General features: G+C 33.8%; 1 protein-coding gene across 1 annotated transcript; it reads left to right on the forward strand.

The window, feature by feature from the left end:
* Positions 1-3,629: 3,629 nt before the first annotated feature.
* On the forward strand, positions 3,630-15,020 carry LOC142975511 (uncharacterized). Its single transcript, XM_076118376.1, has 3 exons — positions 3,630-3,778; positions 13,639-13,842; positions 14,381-15,020. The coding sequence occupies exons 1-3, from the start codon at positions 3,755-3,757 to the stop codon at positions 14,978-14,980; spliced, it is 828 nt and encodes a 275-aa protein (XP_075974491.1). The 5' UTR covers positions 3,630-3,754; the 3' UTR covers positions 14,981-15,020.
* The last annotated feature ends 2,145 nt before the right edge of the window (positions 15,021-17,165 follow it).

Consider the following 17,165-nt stretch of genomic DNA (forward strand, 5'->3'; position numbering starts at 1 on the left):
ATATAGCCATTTATAAAGTGTTTAAAATGGTTGTTTATTTTTTTGGTTATCTTTTCATCTTTGTTCTTTATTATCGTGATCCATCATTCAGAATGATTTAGTAGGTTCTTTTTCTAATAGCTCCATTTACTATGTAATGTCTAATACAAATATTGTTCCTCTATTAAAAATGCTGTTTTGTAATTCTCCAAACAGAGATTTGAATCTACCTATTTGTGAATCACCCGGAAATGCTTTTTAACTATCAACTGAATGCTTTCTTAAAACTGACAAGCTGAACCTATTTAAATTTCCATCTGTTGTGCAAGATTTACAAGTTTTCTAATTTTTTTTAATTATTATTACAGAAACTCGAATGTATGTAAAAACTTATATCTGACCAGCAAGATATAAACTAAAATTTAATTGAATTGAACTTCGCCGAAAAACAGGTAGACTAGACCAACAATATTTCACAGAACGAGATAAGCATCTGGATTGAATTGTATATTATTATATTGCCGAATGGCAAGGCTGCGACTTACTTTTATTACTTCCTATGCAAATTCATAATTTTATTACTTGTTTAATTTGAAATCACAAAGCATTAGAACTGCATCAGTTTTCAGGAAGCTTATAAATATCAATGCGGTGAATTCATAAAAAACTCAACATTAAACTACTGAAATAAATATCTTATATATATGAATCGTGTATATTTAACAAAAAAACGACGTAAGTTCAATTTTCATTTTATAGGCTAATATATTTTCACCGCACAATACAGGGTGACTGGTAAAGGGAAACATGTACTTCAACGAATGTTTTTTCAGTTCCAATCGGTTACAAAAATATACAGCCGCATCGCTTACTTCAATTTAGTTTAATTAATTTAGTATTAATGTCCAAACTAATTGCAGCGAATCAATGTAGCCAAATTAAACGAACAGCCCGTATATGAATTGAACAAGACCGACACAGCAAACAATTGTCCTAAATCATATATCGCCGCATAAAGGTTGTTTATTACCTCATAAAGGTCTAACAATACAGTGCTTGTGAGATAACTGCTTTCGCAACCGTTCTTTCAACCTTGATCTAAACTTAAGCTCCTTTTAGACATTTTCTAAGCAGTACCTGTGCAGATAAGGAACAGAAACAAGCTCTATGCCTTGCGTGTTACCTTTGAGATTGATATCAACCAAAAACCGCTTTATAAGGATTACTTAATGAAGTGGAAACAGCTGTCTGGTGTTCAAGTTTTACGTATAGGTCATGTTTAGATTAAATGTGTAGTCGCCTGGAATATGAGCATACATTTTGAGGATTTAATATAACAATTACCGTTTAAGTTTAAACAACACAGCAAAGCTTATACCGACATATAATTAAGTTTTATTATTTTTAAAGAAAGACTTTTACTACCATTCAGAATATTTCCGTTCAGCAAAAACCTAAAAGAAGAGAAAATAATAGTCACATGTACATATATGTAAGTAACATACATACATAATATCACACCTTTTCCCCGTAGGGTTAAGCAGAGACCAAAGCACTTTAAGTAAATAACGTATTCTATTATAGTGACGGGTGACGGAGGTGTACTTTCAGGCTTAACCTTAAAAATTCTGAAGTCACAGACTTAATGATATGATTTGTCAGTAAACCCTAGTAAAGCGGTTCTAAGTGATAAGTCAGGCAACGATACTTCCTGTTTTCAATGTAATTGGAAGTCTAAATGTCAAAGGCATGAGTCACAAAGAGTTTCCCGGAGACATGACTTGTTCTTACTTGTGCAAACCTACGTAGTGAAATATGAATGGAATAAGAAAATAAAATAAGATTATTTCTTTGTTCGTAAAAACTGCTCTAGCAAAGGCAATATTTTGTATTTTTCTGGCCCTAAAAAAACGTATTTAGCAGATTTAAAAAAGGCGTTTTTTTAAACATCTTCTCAAATAGTTTGTAATAATTTCCCAAACAAAGCCTTGTAAAACTCGAATAAACGATCAATATAACTCACTAAATTTAACTAGACCACATAACATCCCAAAATGTTAGAACATCAAATTGACCTATCTGTCAACTAAAAACTGACTTTGACAAAGTGAAAAAGCGACACATTTCACCAAGCACCTGACACACCTGACCTTTCAACAGAAAGAAAGAAATGCTAAAAAAATACAAAAGGCATCACCGCAAGGGTCAACATTCGTCTCTACTCTTCTCTCCTATTATCTTCAGCTGTTGTCCTCGCAAAGGTTATCTTAAGATCCGCATACAATACCACCGAATCGTCTAAATGGGACTAATTGTGTATAGCCGAAGCTTATCAGTCGGTTGGACAAAGCACAACCGTTGCATTCGCCAACAAGGACGTGCACCAAGACGTAAACACTACTAGAAGTGACACTGTTTTGTTCAATTGGTTTACTTTGGTTGTCTTGATACAGTTTAGTGCTTATAGCCGTTCTTGATATTTAGAAGAAAATTGTTTTGTTTACTATATTTATAACAAAACTATTATATAGATCTTTATTATCAGTACCGTTTTCTATTTTTGGCCGGCTTTAAAAAATTACCCATTAATGTATCGAGTCTAAATTTTATAATCCTCTTTCCCATTAAAGTTTAGATGTAATCATTGGATGTAGACCAGTTTTCTTAATGGAGCCTCTTTTGGAATCTATTATTCATCCCCTGGTTATCAAAGTACAAACGTTTTCTACTTTTAGCACTTATAAATTAGTTATTATTGTATAATATTGAATATATTATTGATTTGCACATAAAAACATAATAAATCTGCGTCTAATCTGGGGTGGAATGTAGGAATTTCTTTAGAGTTTAGACTTTAAACTTCGGTATAGTGACTTTTATGACAGGTCAATGTTTAATCCCGTTACCAAGAAATCAAAGGTCATTTCTTAAACTAGCTATTTGTATTCCCAGAATCAGTGATTTATTCCAATGACTCAGTACCTACTTTTACAATTGTAACTCGCCTCAATACAATTGTCATTGGACATATCAAAACTGGTCGTAAGTTGAAGGTCGGGTTTTGACCTAAACTAATCCTAAATACGACGGGTAGCATTGAAAATAGAATCTGCAAACAGCAATTCATTTGACCACGATGTATCATTGTAACTAAGCAGTGGTTAAATCGGTCACGGCCAACACGTTGGGCATCGGCATCTTCAATTAATAAACGTAAAATTTCATATTCTAATATTTATGCGACTTCAAAACCTGTCAAATGAACTTGTCATCGCGTTCATTGAGAAAATACGTGTGTTTTTTATTCTGTTGCTTTACGGTTTTTACTGTTTGTCTAGGTTTTTGTTTACAATTGCTTTTTTGTATCTAGTATTGAAGTCATTTTAACTGTATACTTAGGTTCATTATTCAATCTTTAGCATTTAAATTGATTAAACGCCTAGTCAAATGTCAAAACCAGCGTTAGATTTAAGTGTAATAGCCATATTTTCGAAAAAAAATGGATCGCACTAATTGCAATCTCTCACCTCTTGTCATCTCGTGCATTGCATTCCGCGAAAGAACAAGCAATACTAAGAAATTCCGTGATTAATCAGTCAATAAGGGTGTTTTACTTCCTACAGACATGTCAGGTGAAGATTGCACAGTAATTAAGTGTTTACTACAAACAATGCACGCAATGTCACTTCCATTCACGTAGTTGTTTGTTGTGGAGCGCGGCGCGGGCGCAAGCACGGCCGCTCCACACTCCGCCACCACTCGCCGAGCGCTCGACATGGCCTCACCTCTCTCACTGCGCGTGAGTACACATTTATTTCATTAACATATATTACAAACATTGATCTCTTAGTTGTTACCTAATATTTACATATTTATGCAATTAGTTGAACTCTGATTGCAATGTTGAGTAATTTATTCTGTGACGTAGTTTGTAGTAAATATTAGAGCTAGGTTCGATTCCATTGCACCAATGTCAATAAGGAAAGTTCATGTGTCATGTATTCTATGTTAATGTTTGTTGTTATTTGCAATTGCTCTACCTTATAAACCCATGTTTAATTTAGATATGAATGTGTAAAAAGTCGAAATCTATTAAATTAAGGAATTTAAATGACTTATTTTTTGTATCTTCCTACTGGAATGAACTATAACTAAGGTAATTAATATAATCAATCGGTAAAAAAAATCCGTTAGTTAAGTGAAACGTCGAACTCTCCTGCTAGTACCTACTAGTCTCTTAGTGGTTTGCAATAGGTTGCAAAATGCATTTGCAAACATTGTATCCTTATCTACATTCTTAAAGAGAACTTCATTTAGGATGCTCGATTAAGCCTTTAACCATGTTTTAATATCTCTACTAGTTTTTTCAATATGGTAAAGTCTTAGATAAAGTATAGCTTCGCTTCTAAAACTTTATTTACTAACACCAATTCATTCATATATTTCGTGCTTCATAATTCAACTGACCATACAACCTTTATGGTCATGTAATATGAAACTCATGATCCTTTAATGTGACAGCTTAAATACAGGACTAAACTCGATACGTTCACTGGTCTAGATAAACCAGAGTTAAACCATGCGTGGCGAGGTCACACGAAACACACTAATTAAACACATGTCCCTTTGGTGTCGGGTCACGAAATAATAAGCTTTAAAAGTATATATTACTATTCGGTAACAGTTTATAGGAAAAAGCTTTTGAGTGCCGACTTAGAATGAGTCTATATTCAATTAATTTAATAGTAGTAGCCCATAGTAAAAACAAAACTTATTTTACCTATATATTTCAACGTATTATAATACTTAAATATAAATAAGAGCTTGGTCTAATAAGCAGCTAACCGATCCTTACTTGACCTTAACTTAAACTGGCATGCCTATTTGCTGGTGCGGGAGATTAACGACATAATGTGAGTTTGGAACAATATACATTCTTAAAGAGCGTAAAGAAAGTCAATAAATTAATCTATGCTTCCACTAATCCCCACGTAAAACGATGTTATGACAATAACAGAAAAAAAAGTCGCATTTAATCGATGCTAGATTTCTATGTTGTTGCTTTTCTAATCTCGGAATGTAAGCTGCATTACTTGCACCCTGTTGAAATATTATGTTACATATCGTTATTGTAAACCTAATAATATATATTATACCTAATTTTCCGATCATGATACAAATTTATGACAGTCTATGTAAATACAAAGTTTAAAAATCTTTATTTATTTTAGGATCATTACCAAAATGACAGGTGTCAATCAAAGGAAACTCACATTACACCTTCGTTTTGTGTTTAACCCACTTTAAATCGCTACTGTATAGACTTTTAGCTTTAAATAATTACAGCTATTATCGTTTACATAATAAAACTACATCAGTTTTAGAGTTCAAACTTTTGTACAGGTGTACAAGACGTCATTATTTGTCTAATCGTTAAAAGTTTCCCGGCAACCTCCCAATTGGCACACAGAAACGTTACAATGGTTTTGTAGACTTTTTTACGAAATAGAAGTATTTTTGCATGATAGTAGTATTTACTTTTACATTTTTACCCCGTACCGGTAAGAAGCAAGTTTTCTAAAAAACAATAGCTAATTCACACGATATCAGAATATTCACGTAAATCCGTAAAATATTTTCTAGCCGCTTATTAACACTTTAGTGACTTATAAACAATTTATAACTTTAGTACGACCACATAACTGCATAACTAAATAGAATATTTATAATGTAAGTTCACTAAGAACACTACTAACCGAAAATTAAGGCGTCCTTTGTTGTATTAAAGAAAATAACTTGTAAGTTTTCACAGCAATTTATTTTTGAAACTAAAGGTTAAATTATATCTCAAATGGCTTATTTGTCTGAGAAACAGCATCATTATTGTTGCTTCAGAGAACAATGCCTAGATTGTAGACATTCTGCAATATCCGAGCGAGATTTGTTCGAGCTGATTATAGGTTACTATAATCAGCTCGAACAAATCACTTCAAGTGCACTTTGCAATCTTCAAAGTCTGTCAAATAAGATGATTTAGTTCTATGCTCTTGCATCCATTACATTCCATTAGATTCTGATATAAATTATTATGTACATTATTTATAGGACAAAGACGATAGACATAGGCTTTCACGAATTGCGTAAGTTAAACTAGATTTATACCCCGCAGGTGGTCGAAAAACGCTGTTAACGTTTTCAGTGTACAAAATGGCAACATATTAACATACATATTGCCATATACTTTCATAAAAAATTATAAAGGTCTTTGCTCTAATCAACCAATCTTAGGTGTATGTAGTGCTGAGTTAAAACACTTCCCTTTTTGTTAATATTCCATCGAATGTACAAAAAAAGTCAGGTCTTATGATTTTTTCAAATCACTCTCGAAACAAATACAGATTTTACAGAATCTTGTCCATTTGTAGCTATATGAATTCTCGCTTTTTATTACTAAAATTCTATCCGCACTTGGACAGCTAGGTTACCTACTTTAATTTCGGGAGAAGACCCTTGCCCATGTGTTGGACAGAAAAAGGATTTTTTAATTCCTGTAATCCCACTAACATTTGAAACTGCAATAAAGTCGTACAACTCACGCAACTTTCAAAGCGCACTTGGTCACGGAGCTTCTCTTGCAAATCACGATTTACGATTTCTATAAGCTAACCTTTACGATTCAACACAGGTGTGCATTGCGTACGTAACATATATCAGGGAACTCCAACATTTTTTTTATTTATAACACGACGTTTGTATGAAAAAATGAAATCAAATTTAAAAATTAAACTGTGTTTACAAAACAATTGATATTCCAAATTCGTTCATCCTTTGTGCGTGAAAATATAAAAAGCGTCCATCCATCTTTCCAGCTAACTATTAAGCTATTTTTTCCCCTGTTAAGTACAAGTACCCTTGATACACCATATAATACACACTTACTTACACATTTAAACAAGCACTAAGAAGTAGTAATCATAAAAATGGCATTCGAAAAACTCCCCTATCTATATCATAGTACTGAGAAATAGGGTCTATTTTTTACTACCTTGCATAAAAGCTCTCTCAATGCGCTTAACTTTAGCCATAAAACCTCGGACCAATGAATAATAATACGACAAAAATGCATAAGTATTCCTCCTGTAACATCGCTCCAATTGGTACTAAAACCTTCATGTATCATCAACATTATGGTGAACAGATTCAGGTCACGTTGACACAAATGCACAAATGCACTGACAGCTCCAGTGCGTGTATCAGTTATATAATGTGACAGTATGATTGGCAAACTGTCACTATTACGAATTGCTTGCATTTGAATTGTTATTGTATTTGACAGGTGAACTTTGGATGAACGTCAAAATCTATTTTGTTTTTGTTATTGTTCAATGGACCATAATTATTCAGTGTGGGTATATATTCAGTCCCTCATTACGGGAGGAGACCCTTGCTCAGCAGTGGGACATTAATGGGTTAAATTTTTTATATTATTTTGTTAGTTCTACTCAGATCTTCAATTTGCTTAAAAGTTAGATATTAGAATACCACAGCTACTTTTAACAAAAACAGGTAACAAACGTTGAATTTGTTCCCAATTTGCTATTAAAGTGAACTGAAACAAAGATTGAACCACAGAATACGTAAAAGCCGTGTAGAATACTTGGATGGCAATATTTCTTCGTAGTTAAAAAAAACATGCTTTAAGTATTTTCATAAAACCAATAAATAACCCAGCATGCTTTGTACGTCCTAGCGAAACTTAGAGGCTTTTAGATGCAAGCGCGCGCGCATCGCCGCCGGCGCGGGGTCATTACCCTCCAGCACGAGAATGCACAATGATGCACAAACCTCGTCACAGGTTGCACCATTTATCTTTCACTTTACAAAAGCTTTTATGGTTTTCCTTATATCTACTTTATTTAAATTCTAGTGACGTGTTAGCCTTCGTCGCATCCCATTCTGTGTATTTTTTTCACATCGGACCATATGACCGCATTCACTTTCATTTTTAATATTAACAATTGAGAATTTTTCGCATTGTTCCAAGATAATGCTTATAAGGAACTCTTTCAATTATATGGCACCTCATACCGGTTATATTGAAGTGTAGAGATGATGTGTAGAAATTACTATTAGTATGAGATGTTTGATAAAATAGTTGTGCTTACTCTGAAACAAAAGTAAACTCATTCGTTAAAATATTATCCGTTGTAGAGACTTTATAAAGACACCTGCGATTTTATATAACTGAGTAGACAGACTACTTACAGTTACGACCTAAATTCCCAAAAATAATACTTAAGTTTTTATTTTCAGTCGAAATAAAAAGGTTTAACGCGACCGTTACTTACCACTCTGCAATGTTCGAAAAGATGGTACATAAACATTCAATATTTTTATTCTATTCTGAAAAAGGTTTTATAACTTGGTTTATTAATAAAATCCACTGGCAACAATGCTTGCAAAAAATTTTCAAACGCCATAGAAGAAAAAAAAATGTATTCTTAATTTTTTTATATGGCTCCTTAATATTTTTTCTGAAAAATATGGCCAGTATAAAATAAAATTAACTGACTTAAAAATAATTAAATAATTAATTTTGTCGAAATAATGAATATACATTTAATATGTAAAGTTATATAAAATCTTATATACTTATGCAGAAAAATCAATACCCTTAACTCAAGCCACTCACTTATACTCGTTACAGAATATAATTCGAATTCTAATTTAATTTGCGCGGTCACCATTATAATTTAACACGTTCCCTGCCCGCGACGCGTATGTGCGTTCTACAAAACGCACATACGCGTCAGGGGCAGCGAACGTGTTAAATAGCCATTTTATTTGTCATACAGCCGAGCAAAAACAACGGAAATCAATCTAAGCTTGTTTCAATATGAATAATCAGTTGGCTAATTTGATAACTTTAGGTTCACTGCTCATTAAGTAGAGATGATAAAAAAAATGGCTGATATTTTCTTGTACTTTCTTTGTGTTAATTCTTTTTTAATAAATATTATTTAAAAAACAGTTTAGTTAAAAGTCACATGACGTTTTGGGTTTTGAAAAACTAAGCTATATTTTATTTGCTTTAAAAAGAAAAGAAATACAATTGTATTTTTTTTTAATTATCAGTCTGATAGAGTGGTTACCCTGGCAATACCCTGGTTAAGCACATTCATCACAAAAAAAAAAAAAAAGCACATTCATTGTTGACAAATTGGCCAGTTACGGTTACCATGGCAACGGCAGACCGCCATGAATAAGTTGCCAATTTTCCAAACCGCTATTATAGCACTTTAGGGAAATTGGGCAGAGCTATTTATAATATGAAAGCGAAAGCGGAATTTATTATTACAGTGGCTATTTATAGGCACATAGATCTTTATCTATAATAGAGAGGAAATGTTAAATTTGTAAAATATAGCACAAATAAAAAAGTCATTATGGTGGAAATCGGTTTACTAGTACGAAGTAAATATTCTGATGATGCTCAACGGATGAGCATGATGATTTTAATGATAGCCATGGATTATAAATGAAGTCTCAATAGACTAAGGTTGTTAAAGCGAAAAGAATCTGTAGGAATCTGCAATACTGTACTTACAATATAGGTATTTTATAAATTTCTGAAACCCCTGGTCCAATATGAAAATATTTTTTGCAATGTGGCAATAGCTTGTTTCCAGGCTACAAGAAATATACGGGGACAAGTTTCTTTACAATAGGTAATCTTAATCTATAGTGGGTATTTCATTCGTTTCCAATGCTTAAAACTATATTTTAATCGTAGTCAAGTGAGTGTACAACGTGTCTCACTACAAGTTTTTTTAAACAAGTCATTTCTTAGACCTTCAGAGTGGGTGTGGTCAAGGCAACAGCGCCGGCATTGTGCCTGGGTTCGATTTCCGGATCACAAGCGGACACGACTTCTGGCCGCACCGTACTTGCTATTATTCTATCGTATGTTAAGAATAATTGGCCATGACACGTAATTGGGCACTCTGTTTAAAGTGCATTTTGAAACTATTTATTTAATTTAAATTCGTGTACTTTACGCTTTGTTTTCTGATTGATTGTGTGTGAATTTTAGTACACTACTTCCAATACTATTTTCGCAATCCTATATCTATAATATCGATACATATCAGTATATGATCTGGCGTAGTAGATACTTAATGACATAACAAAACCTACGAAAAGCTAATTAATTGAGACCAGTGCCCAGTGCTACAATGTCACCATTTGATGCGGAATTTTAAATGTAATATTTTAACAATTATTCATAAGTATGCCATCTCTCACAAGAATAACTAACATAATACAAGGAACAGTAGGTGTTACAGACGTCCTTTTCAGATAAAAGAAGTAATTATATCACACTTTATTTAAACTTAACACCAAACATCCCACGCCGAATAATTGTCCATTGAAATCCCAACAAAGAAACGCATTGCCAAAAATAATTACGTGTAGGAACATTATAATACAACTAATTAAGCTTTAAGTTTAATATTTAATTTAAATATGGCCTTGACTTTATTACTTGTATATTTTTTAGCGCAATCCTTGATAGATAAATACACCAACGCGTATTGTGTGATATATTAAGATCATTATCTTGTATGTACGAGAGCTTTGTATGTAATTAGTGTAAGCTACTCGGCGCCATTAGGCTGTAAAAAAATAATACAGGTATTTGGGTGTGAGCACTATTTTTATTGTAATTGTCTTAAGGTCATGTTTAATCATGTATCGAGATAGTGAACAAAGAAATAAGCTTTTAGTAGCAGTTCACAACTTCTGTTATACAAGCAGCTGTTTGAAGTTATGACTTGATCACCCTTTTTAACTAATTTCAGCTCTTTAAAATTTAAAAGGACGAAAACATCACGAGGCAATAACAAATAAATAAATGCTGAAAACACTTCAAGTGATAATCATGTTTTTGGGGTCTACCAACAATCGATTTGTCCAGGGACAATCATTTCAAAAGGAATCCTTATGCAAAAGCTTTTCATTCGAATAGGAGTTTCATAATTACATTTTAAAATCAAATACAAACGCGCCTTCAAATTCATGAGAATAATTCAATCCATCATTGCTTATCTTTGAGTTTACTTCTTCGCATTGTCCGGGGAAAATCTTTTCAAAATAAGCTCTCTCTCTCTATCTTGAATTTTCCTTTTTTCTTATATGTGGAAGTTTCATAACGTCATTTTGAAATCAAATAGATATGCGCCTGCAACACGATACCAGTTCATACATTATTAGAAAGAAATAGAACTTTGTACTCAACATAGGATATTAGCATTGTATCAATAAACATTGGTTTAACATACAACAAAGTACAAGTGGCTAACTATTATCCTTAAACCAAGATAAGTTATGGAGATTGAACGGAAAGATACAACAGTATCGACATCTAGTCTCAATATGCCATAAATTAACATCCAACATGAGATGTATAAGGATAACTGGTGATTACTATACGAATTATAACTAATTACTTTGCAGTTTTAGAACTAGTAACTCACATTTTATGATAATATAGACCTGCGTAATAGACCTACAACTTTATTTATGTTAAAAGTAAACTTTAATAAAGTAATTTCTTGAGTAAAATTAGCAAAAACCTAGCCTAACTCTTCCCTCGTTTTGGAGGAGACCCTTGCTCAGCCGTGACACAGTCTCGGTCTAAAAAAACGTTAAGTCCTGCTGCTGGGAACTGATCTTCTCCTAAAATGGGATGAGAGATGGTTTGATCTTGAGATCACTACGGCGGCAAATTTATGATTTGGTGATTTTACATTCCTTTGAGATTTGTTTATTAAATTCATAAGTACGCAAGGTATCTTCACAATGTTTTGCTTTCACCGACGTAGTGAATTATACCTTCTATAAGTACCTATTTAGCTCAGATTTTTGTATTATATTATTCATTACTAATTCATTTTTTATCATACTATAATGATTTAATTTAAAACCAGGTATGTGACATATTGGGACAAAAAATAGAATGTCCAATATTAGGCACAAAAAAGTTTTGTATGCCATTCCAATAGTGCAGGTATTTCTTTAGGTACTATTCGCGTAGGCCACCTGTCAAATTTGATACAGTGTCCTTATATGAAACATTTAGAACGGCAATTATTATTATATATCATAGTTAGCTAGATTGTTCTGTATAGGTGTTTTTGTCACATGTGCTAAATACAGCTTGTCATAAAATTTTACGTTTATCGATTAATATTTAGGCGGTTCTTAAATACAGTTTATAGTTGACTAGTGGTCTGCCGTGGCCTGGGTTATAATAGTTTTACACACATAAACAAAATTTTGCCGCCGTTTATCCGGTGTAATTTGCTTTATATATTTTATAAGATTTTACAAAAATCTCTTTATAAAAGTGAGTAACGAAAACACAGTTAAAAAGATACTTAAGACTAACTTACGTAAACAAATTTTGTAAATTCTCTCCCCTTTTGTTACTTATTTTTGTTCCAATACATTACAATTGTTTACATACTTTTATTTTACTAGTTCAATATCAATGTGTCACTTCAGATGTAGCGTGAGATTTATAAGCATGAATACGATTAATCTATATACTTGCTAATGCCAATCTTAGATAAGTATTTTCGAGAAAAGAAAAACTTATTCATAAAAACATATGAAGTTATGAAGGTAACCCTTTCATAACTTCATATGTTTTTAAGTGTTTAGTTTCTTTCACTCCTTAGCGAAATGAAATAGAGAAAATATATTATAGTAGCTTTTTAACTAAAATAGGTTTATAGTGTGTTTATGAATAAGAGGCTAAATCTTTTAGCTAGTCAGCTGGGTCTGTAGCTAGGAAATACTGGGAATTGAATTTTGACAGCTGTTCTCATACATTTCCTGTCACTTTATCTACCAGATAAGTTATTGGTCATTCATATATAATTGAAATTAGCCCTTAGTTTCGCAAAAGTGCGAATGGAAAATAAAATTACGATAGTACTTAAGCGTAGAGTCAACATCTACGCCGATACAATAGGTACTTACTAGTATCGAATTAAAATGCCTTCTTAGTTGATTTAATTGCACAAAAACCAGAAGGTACCAAGTGAACGTATTGACCAGTACCACTTCACAGTATAAGTACAATATGTACTTATATGAATCACTAATGTATCGTTCAAGGTAAATCCTAATTGCTCTCTTTGCTACACTTAATGTAATTCATAAACTGGTTTCCGATATTACGAGGAAAATTATATGTTCGATTGGAAGTAGGTGATTATTAGAAAAAAACTGCGTGGTACAGCGAGCGTATATGACTTCCTATGCGTTGAATGTTATAACTAAAAATAAATAAAAGGTAACTAAATGTTGTATTGAATAAGATCGAAAACGATAAAAGTATAATATGTAGTAGTTTTATTACAATAAAATAATACGACTTAACAATTAAAACATTTCAATAGATTTTTTAATGAATATCTTGAGATATTCATTAGATAGAGACTACTGTTCCTTCTTGAGGTTCTTAACTCTAGCTAACACTGCACTGCAAGAAGAGTGCAAAAAAAAATAGAAGATTTTTCCTCGCAGTAATACGAAATAGACTGAATATTAACTATAACGTAAACAAATATTTCTACATTTACATTTCAGTTGCTGAGCGTATTCCTGATCGGCGCGCTCGCCGAGCCCGCGCCGGAGCCGGGTCGCATCCCGAAGGTGTACAATGCCCTCATCACGTCCAACCAGAACTTGGAGCCGAGCAAGGCGTACCCGGTGTACCAGCCAGTGCTGCACGATGCCTTCGCGTTCTCCTTCCAACCCGCCTTGTTCTACGGCGGGGATCTAGTCGGCAATGTAAGTTTAATCACCGTTTTGAGATTTTATTAATTATTATTATTTTTGTAAACATAATTTCTTATTCTTCTACGTCTTTTCCTTGTGGGATCCGCACAACATGCTTATGATAACAAAACAAAAACTTGTTATAAACGGATTTGGATGATGTTTTTACGATGTCGCCTGCCTGACCTACTATACCTAAATCTTATGATATAACCCTTAGAAAATGATTGCTATCATTCTTTGTGCAGGCTCGTGATCAACGATTTAATAGTTAATAGTAAACTAATAAGGTGTTTTTAGGGTGAAATATAGAAAGATTCAATTAATATAGTGTGTTAAGATTTCTATTATCTTCTACAAGCAATTCCACATACAGAAAGTGTCCTAGACAATTATGCAATGACATCGGTAACTCTCAGCTGATAATTGCATTGATGCTTGTGTTTCCTAGAACAATGTTATGGAGTACTTACATAAATACACATGAATACGCGGCTCAACAGCACATAACACAGAATCAATTGTATAATTTTAAAACGTACATTTCCAGGGTCTCCTTCCTCCGGCGGCTTTGCCTCCAAAAGAGCCGCTGCCACCGGTAGCCCCTGACGCCGCTCCTAGCTCAACGCCCGAGCCGCCAAAAGAAGCTCTTCCCGGGTCCACGGAAACTCCCGTCACTACGGCTGAACCAGCTAAACCTGAAGGCGACAATAACCCCACACCAGCTCCTCCATCCCCACCCATCACGGAATCTCCTATCCCTCTCAATGAATTCGGTTTACCTCCACAGGTCCTGCCCCTAGGCCACATAGACCCGCTATACAATGCCTTGCCACAATTCAGCCCCTTTTCCTACAGGTACCCTGGATTGAGATTCTACGATCCGTATGATCCGTTCAGCTTCAGCCCGTACGCGGGTATTCCATCAATCTATAGGCCTATAACTAACGTGTTAGGACCTAATCTGGCCGCTGTACCTAATAAAAGTGAGGCTGATGTGCCTGCGCCTTCTGAACAGTCGGCGCAGACTCCACCGCCAGAGCCCAGTGACCTGAACATCCTGAACTACTCATCGAAGGACCCCGCCATACCCAACGTGCCTCCCCCTCCCCTTCCACAAGGCGGTCTCAAATCGGATAAATCTGAATAGCTTAAGTAATTGTAATTTATAAACCCTGTACATTTTAAAAGCGTTTTATTTTCCGGTCACACTACCCCAGGAGAGATCCTGCTAGGAAAGTGAGGAATATCTTATGTTCCTATACCTTGATTAGTCAGCCTTTTATAAAAAAAAATTGAAAGTTCTAGTGAAAGACTGGGTTTTGGTCAATCATACTTTTATTACATTATACTATACATATAGTTTGACTAGACGATATATATACTTAACAATAACTAAGTATATTACAAACTAGCTGACCCGCGCAACTTTGCTTGCGTCACATAAGAGAGAATGGGTCAAAATTTTCCCCGTTTTTGTAACATTTTTCACTGGTACTCTTCTCCTATTAGTAGTAGAGTGATGATATATAGCCTATAACCTTCCACGATAAATGGACTATCTAACACTGAAATAATTTTTCAAATCGGCCCAGTAGTTCCTGAGATTAGCGCGTTCAAACAAATAAACAAACAAACAAACAAACAAACTCTTCAGCTTTATAATATAAGTATAGATTTAGATCCGCTTTAAATACATTTAATTTTGTGTATAGCTTCTACAGTTGATGATGGTAGAAGTAAAGGTCCCAGTTCATGCCCTTAGGAATTGCTACAGGGAGATACCACTCGTAGAACTTATGTGTGTACATCGTCGCAAGATAGAAGTAGTATATTGTTCCCAAACATATGTTAAACTTGCCTGACGAATATTTGATCGTATCGGGTAAGGGCGACTCTGAACGCAACTGAATACACTTGATTGTGTGGTTTGTGGTGTAATAACCCTGGAAAACAAATTAGATACATTATTAAATATATTATATTTTTAAACAGTCATTTCTATCTGGTCGCGATACACTCATAATTTACTGATGCCTATAGCCAGTTGCGCTCACCGATTGGTAAACAAACCTTGGCGCTATCATTCCATAGATGGGTGACCGCATAGTGGTATTTGAAGTGGGTGTCTCCGTGCTTCGGAGTGCACGTAATAAGTCGGTCTCGGTTGTTATCACTTAAGAATCGGCTTGAACAACTTTGACACTAGGTTGACCACTAACCATACGATAAGAAGAAGAAGACTGAACGGATTTGTGTAAATAACTTTACGCGTATCGTGCATGCACCATCCACATTTTAGATTGCGTTAGTATAATAACAAGTTGTATATGAAATGATGCCGTAACTGTATACGACGTATTTTCCTGAAATGTTCAGTTAACCCTTTGGTAACACAAAAGCGTTATAAGAAAAATCAATCATATTTAAAAACCTACAAACAAAACGACAAATTTTATGGGTCGTAAATACATACATAATTTTTTACACTTAAAAGTATAATTACTTACCCGAACTAAGATTCTTCCCTCAATATCTTCGAACCTATAATTATCTTTTGCAAATAACTTTTTTCTTTTGCTTAGACATCTTCCGAAGAAATATTCATTGTATATGGTTTCTGAAAAATAAAATAGGTACCTGATATACGTAATCGATTGTGATGATTTGCAAACATTTATAATGTCTGTTAAAACATAAGGTGATGGCGTAGTCAAATAGAATACACTCATATTTCGCTATTTATGAAGATAGTTGTATACTTCTATGTGAAGGGGAGCGTATAGCCGGGCATCATACCAAACCCCGGGTTGCTATTGTAACGTATTCAAATAGAAAGTACCAAAAACACTATTGCCTGACTCAGAAATTGAATTCGAGACGGTCGCATGTGAGTTACTCGACAGTATTTTTCTTATTGTAATAAGTAAATGTAAAATCATACCTTCGCCTGAATCATCTCTGACAAAAATCAGATTGTTTAGGATCGGATGGTTACCAAAACATAACACACAACGCACTGGAAATAACAACACAGTAATTTCAAATCCGCATGTCACACGTTCATTATCTTAACACAAAATTCGCGTTATATTTCGCGCTTTCTATAACGTGATCTTACCCAAACAGCTTAATAATGATATGTAGCACAAAATATTCATTTTAATATACATCTTGTGTATCTCCTACAGAAGAGGTTGCGTCTACAACTGCAGTACATTTGCATTTGGTTCAAATTACATATAACGAATATTAAAGGAATTTGAACGTGTTTTATACACAGGTATAAACAAACAACTGCGTCTATAAACAGTTAGACAGAAAAACCTACAATA

Source organism: Anticarsia gemmatalis, chromosome 1 (assembly GCF_050436995.1).
Source record: "Anticarsia gemmatalis isolate Benzon Research Colony breed Stoneville strain chromosome 1, ilAntGemm2 primary, whole genome shotgun sequence".
Taxonomy (NCBI): Eukaryota; Metazoa; Arthropoda; class Insecta; order Lepidoptera; family Erebidae; genus Anticarsia; species Anticarsia gemmatalis.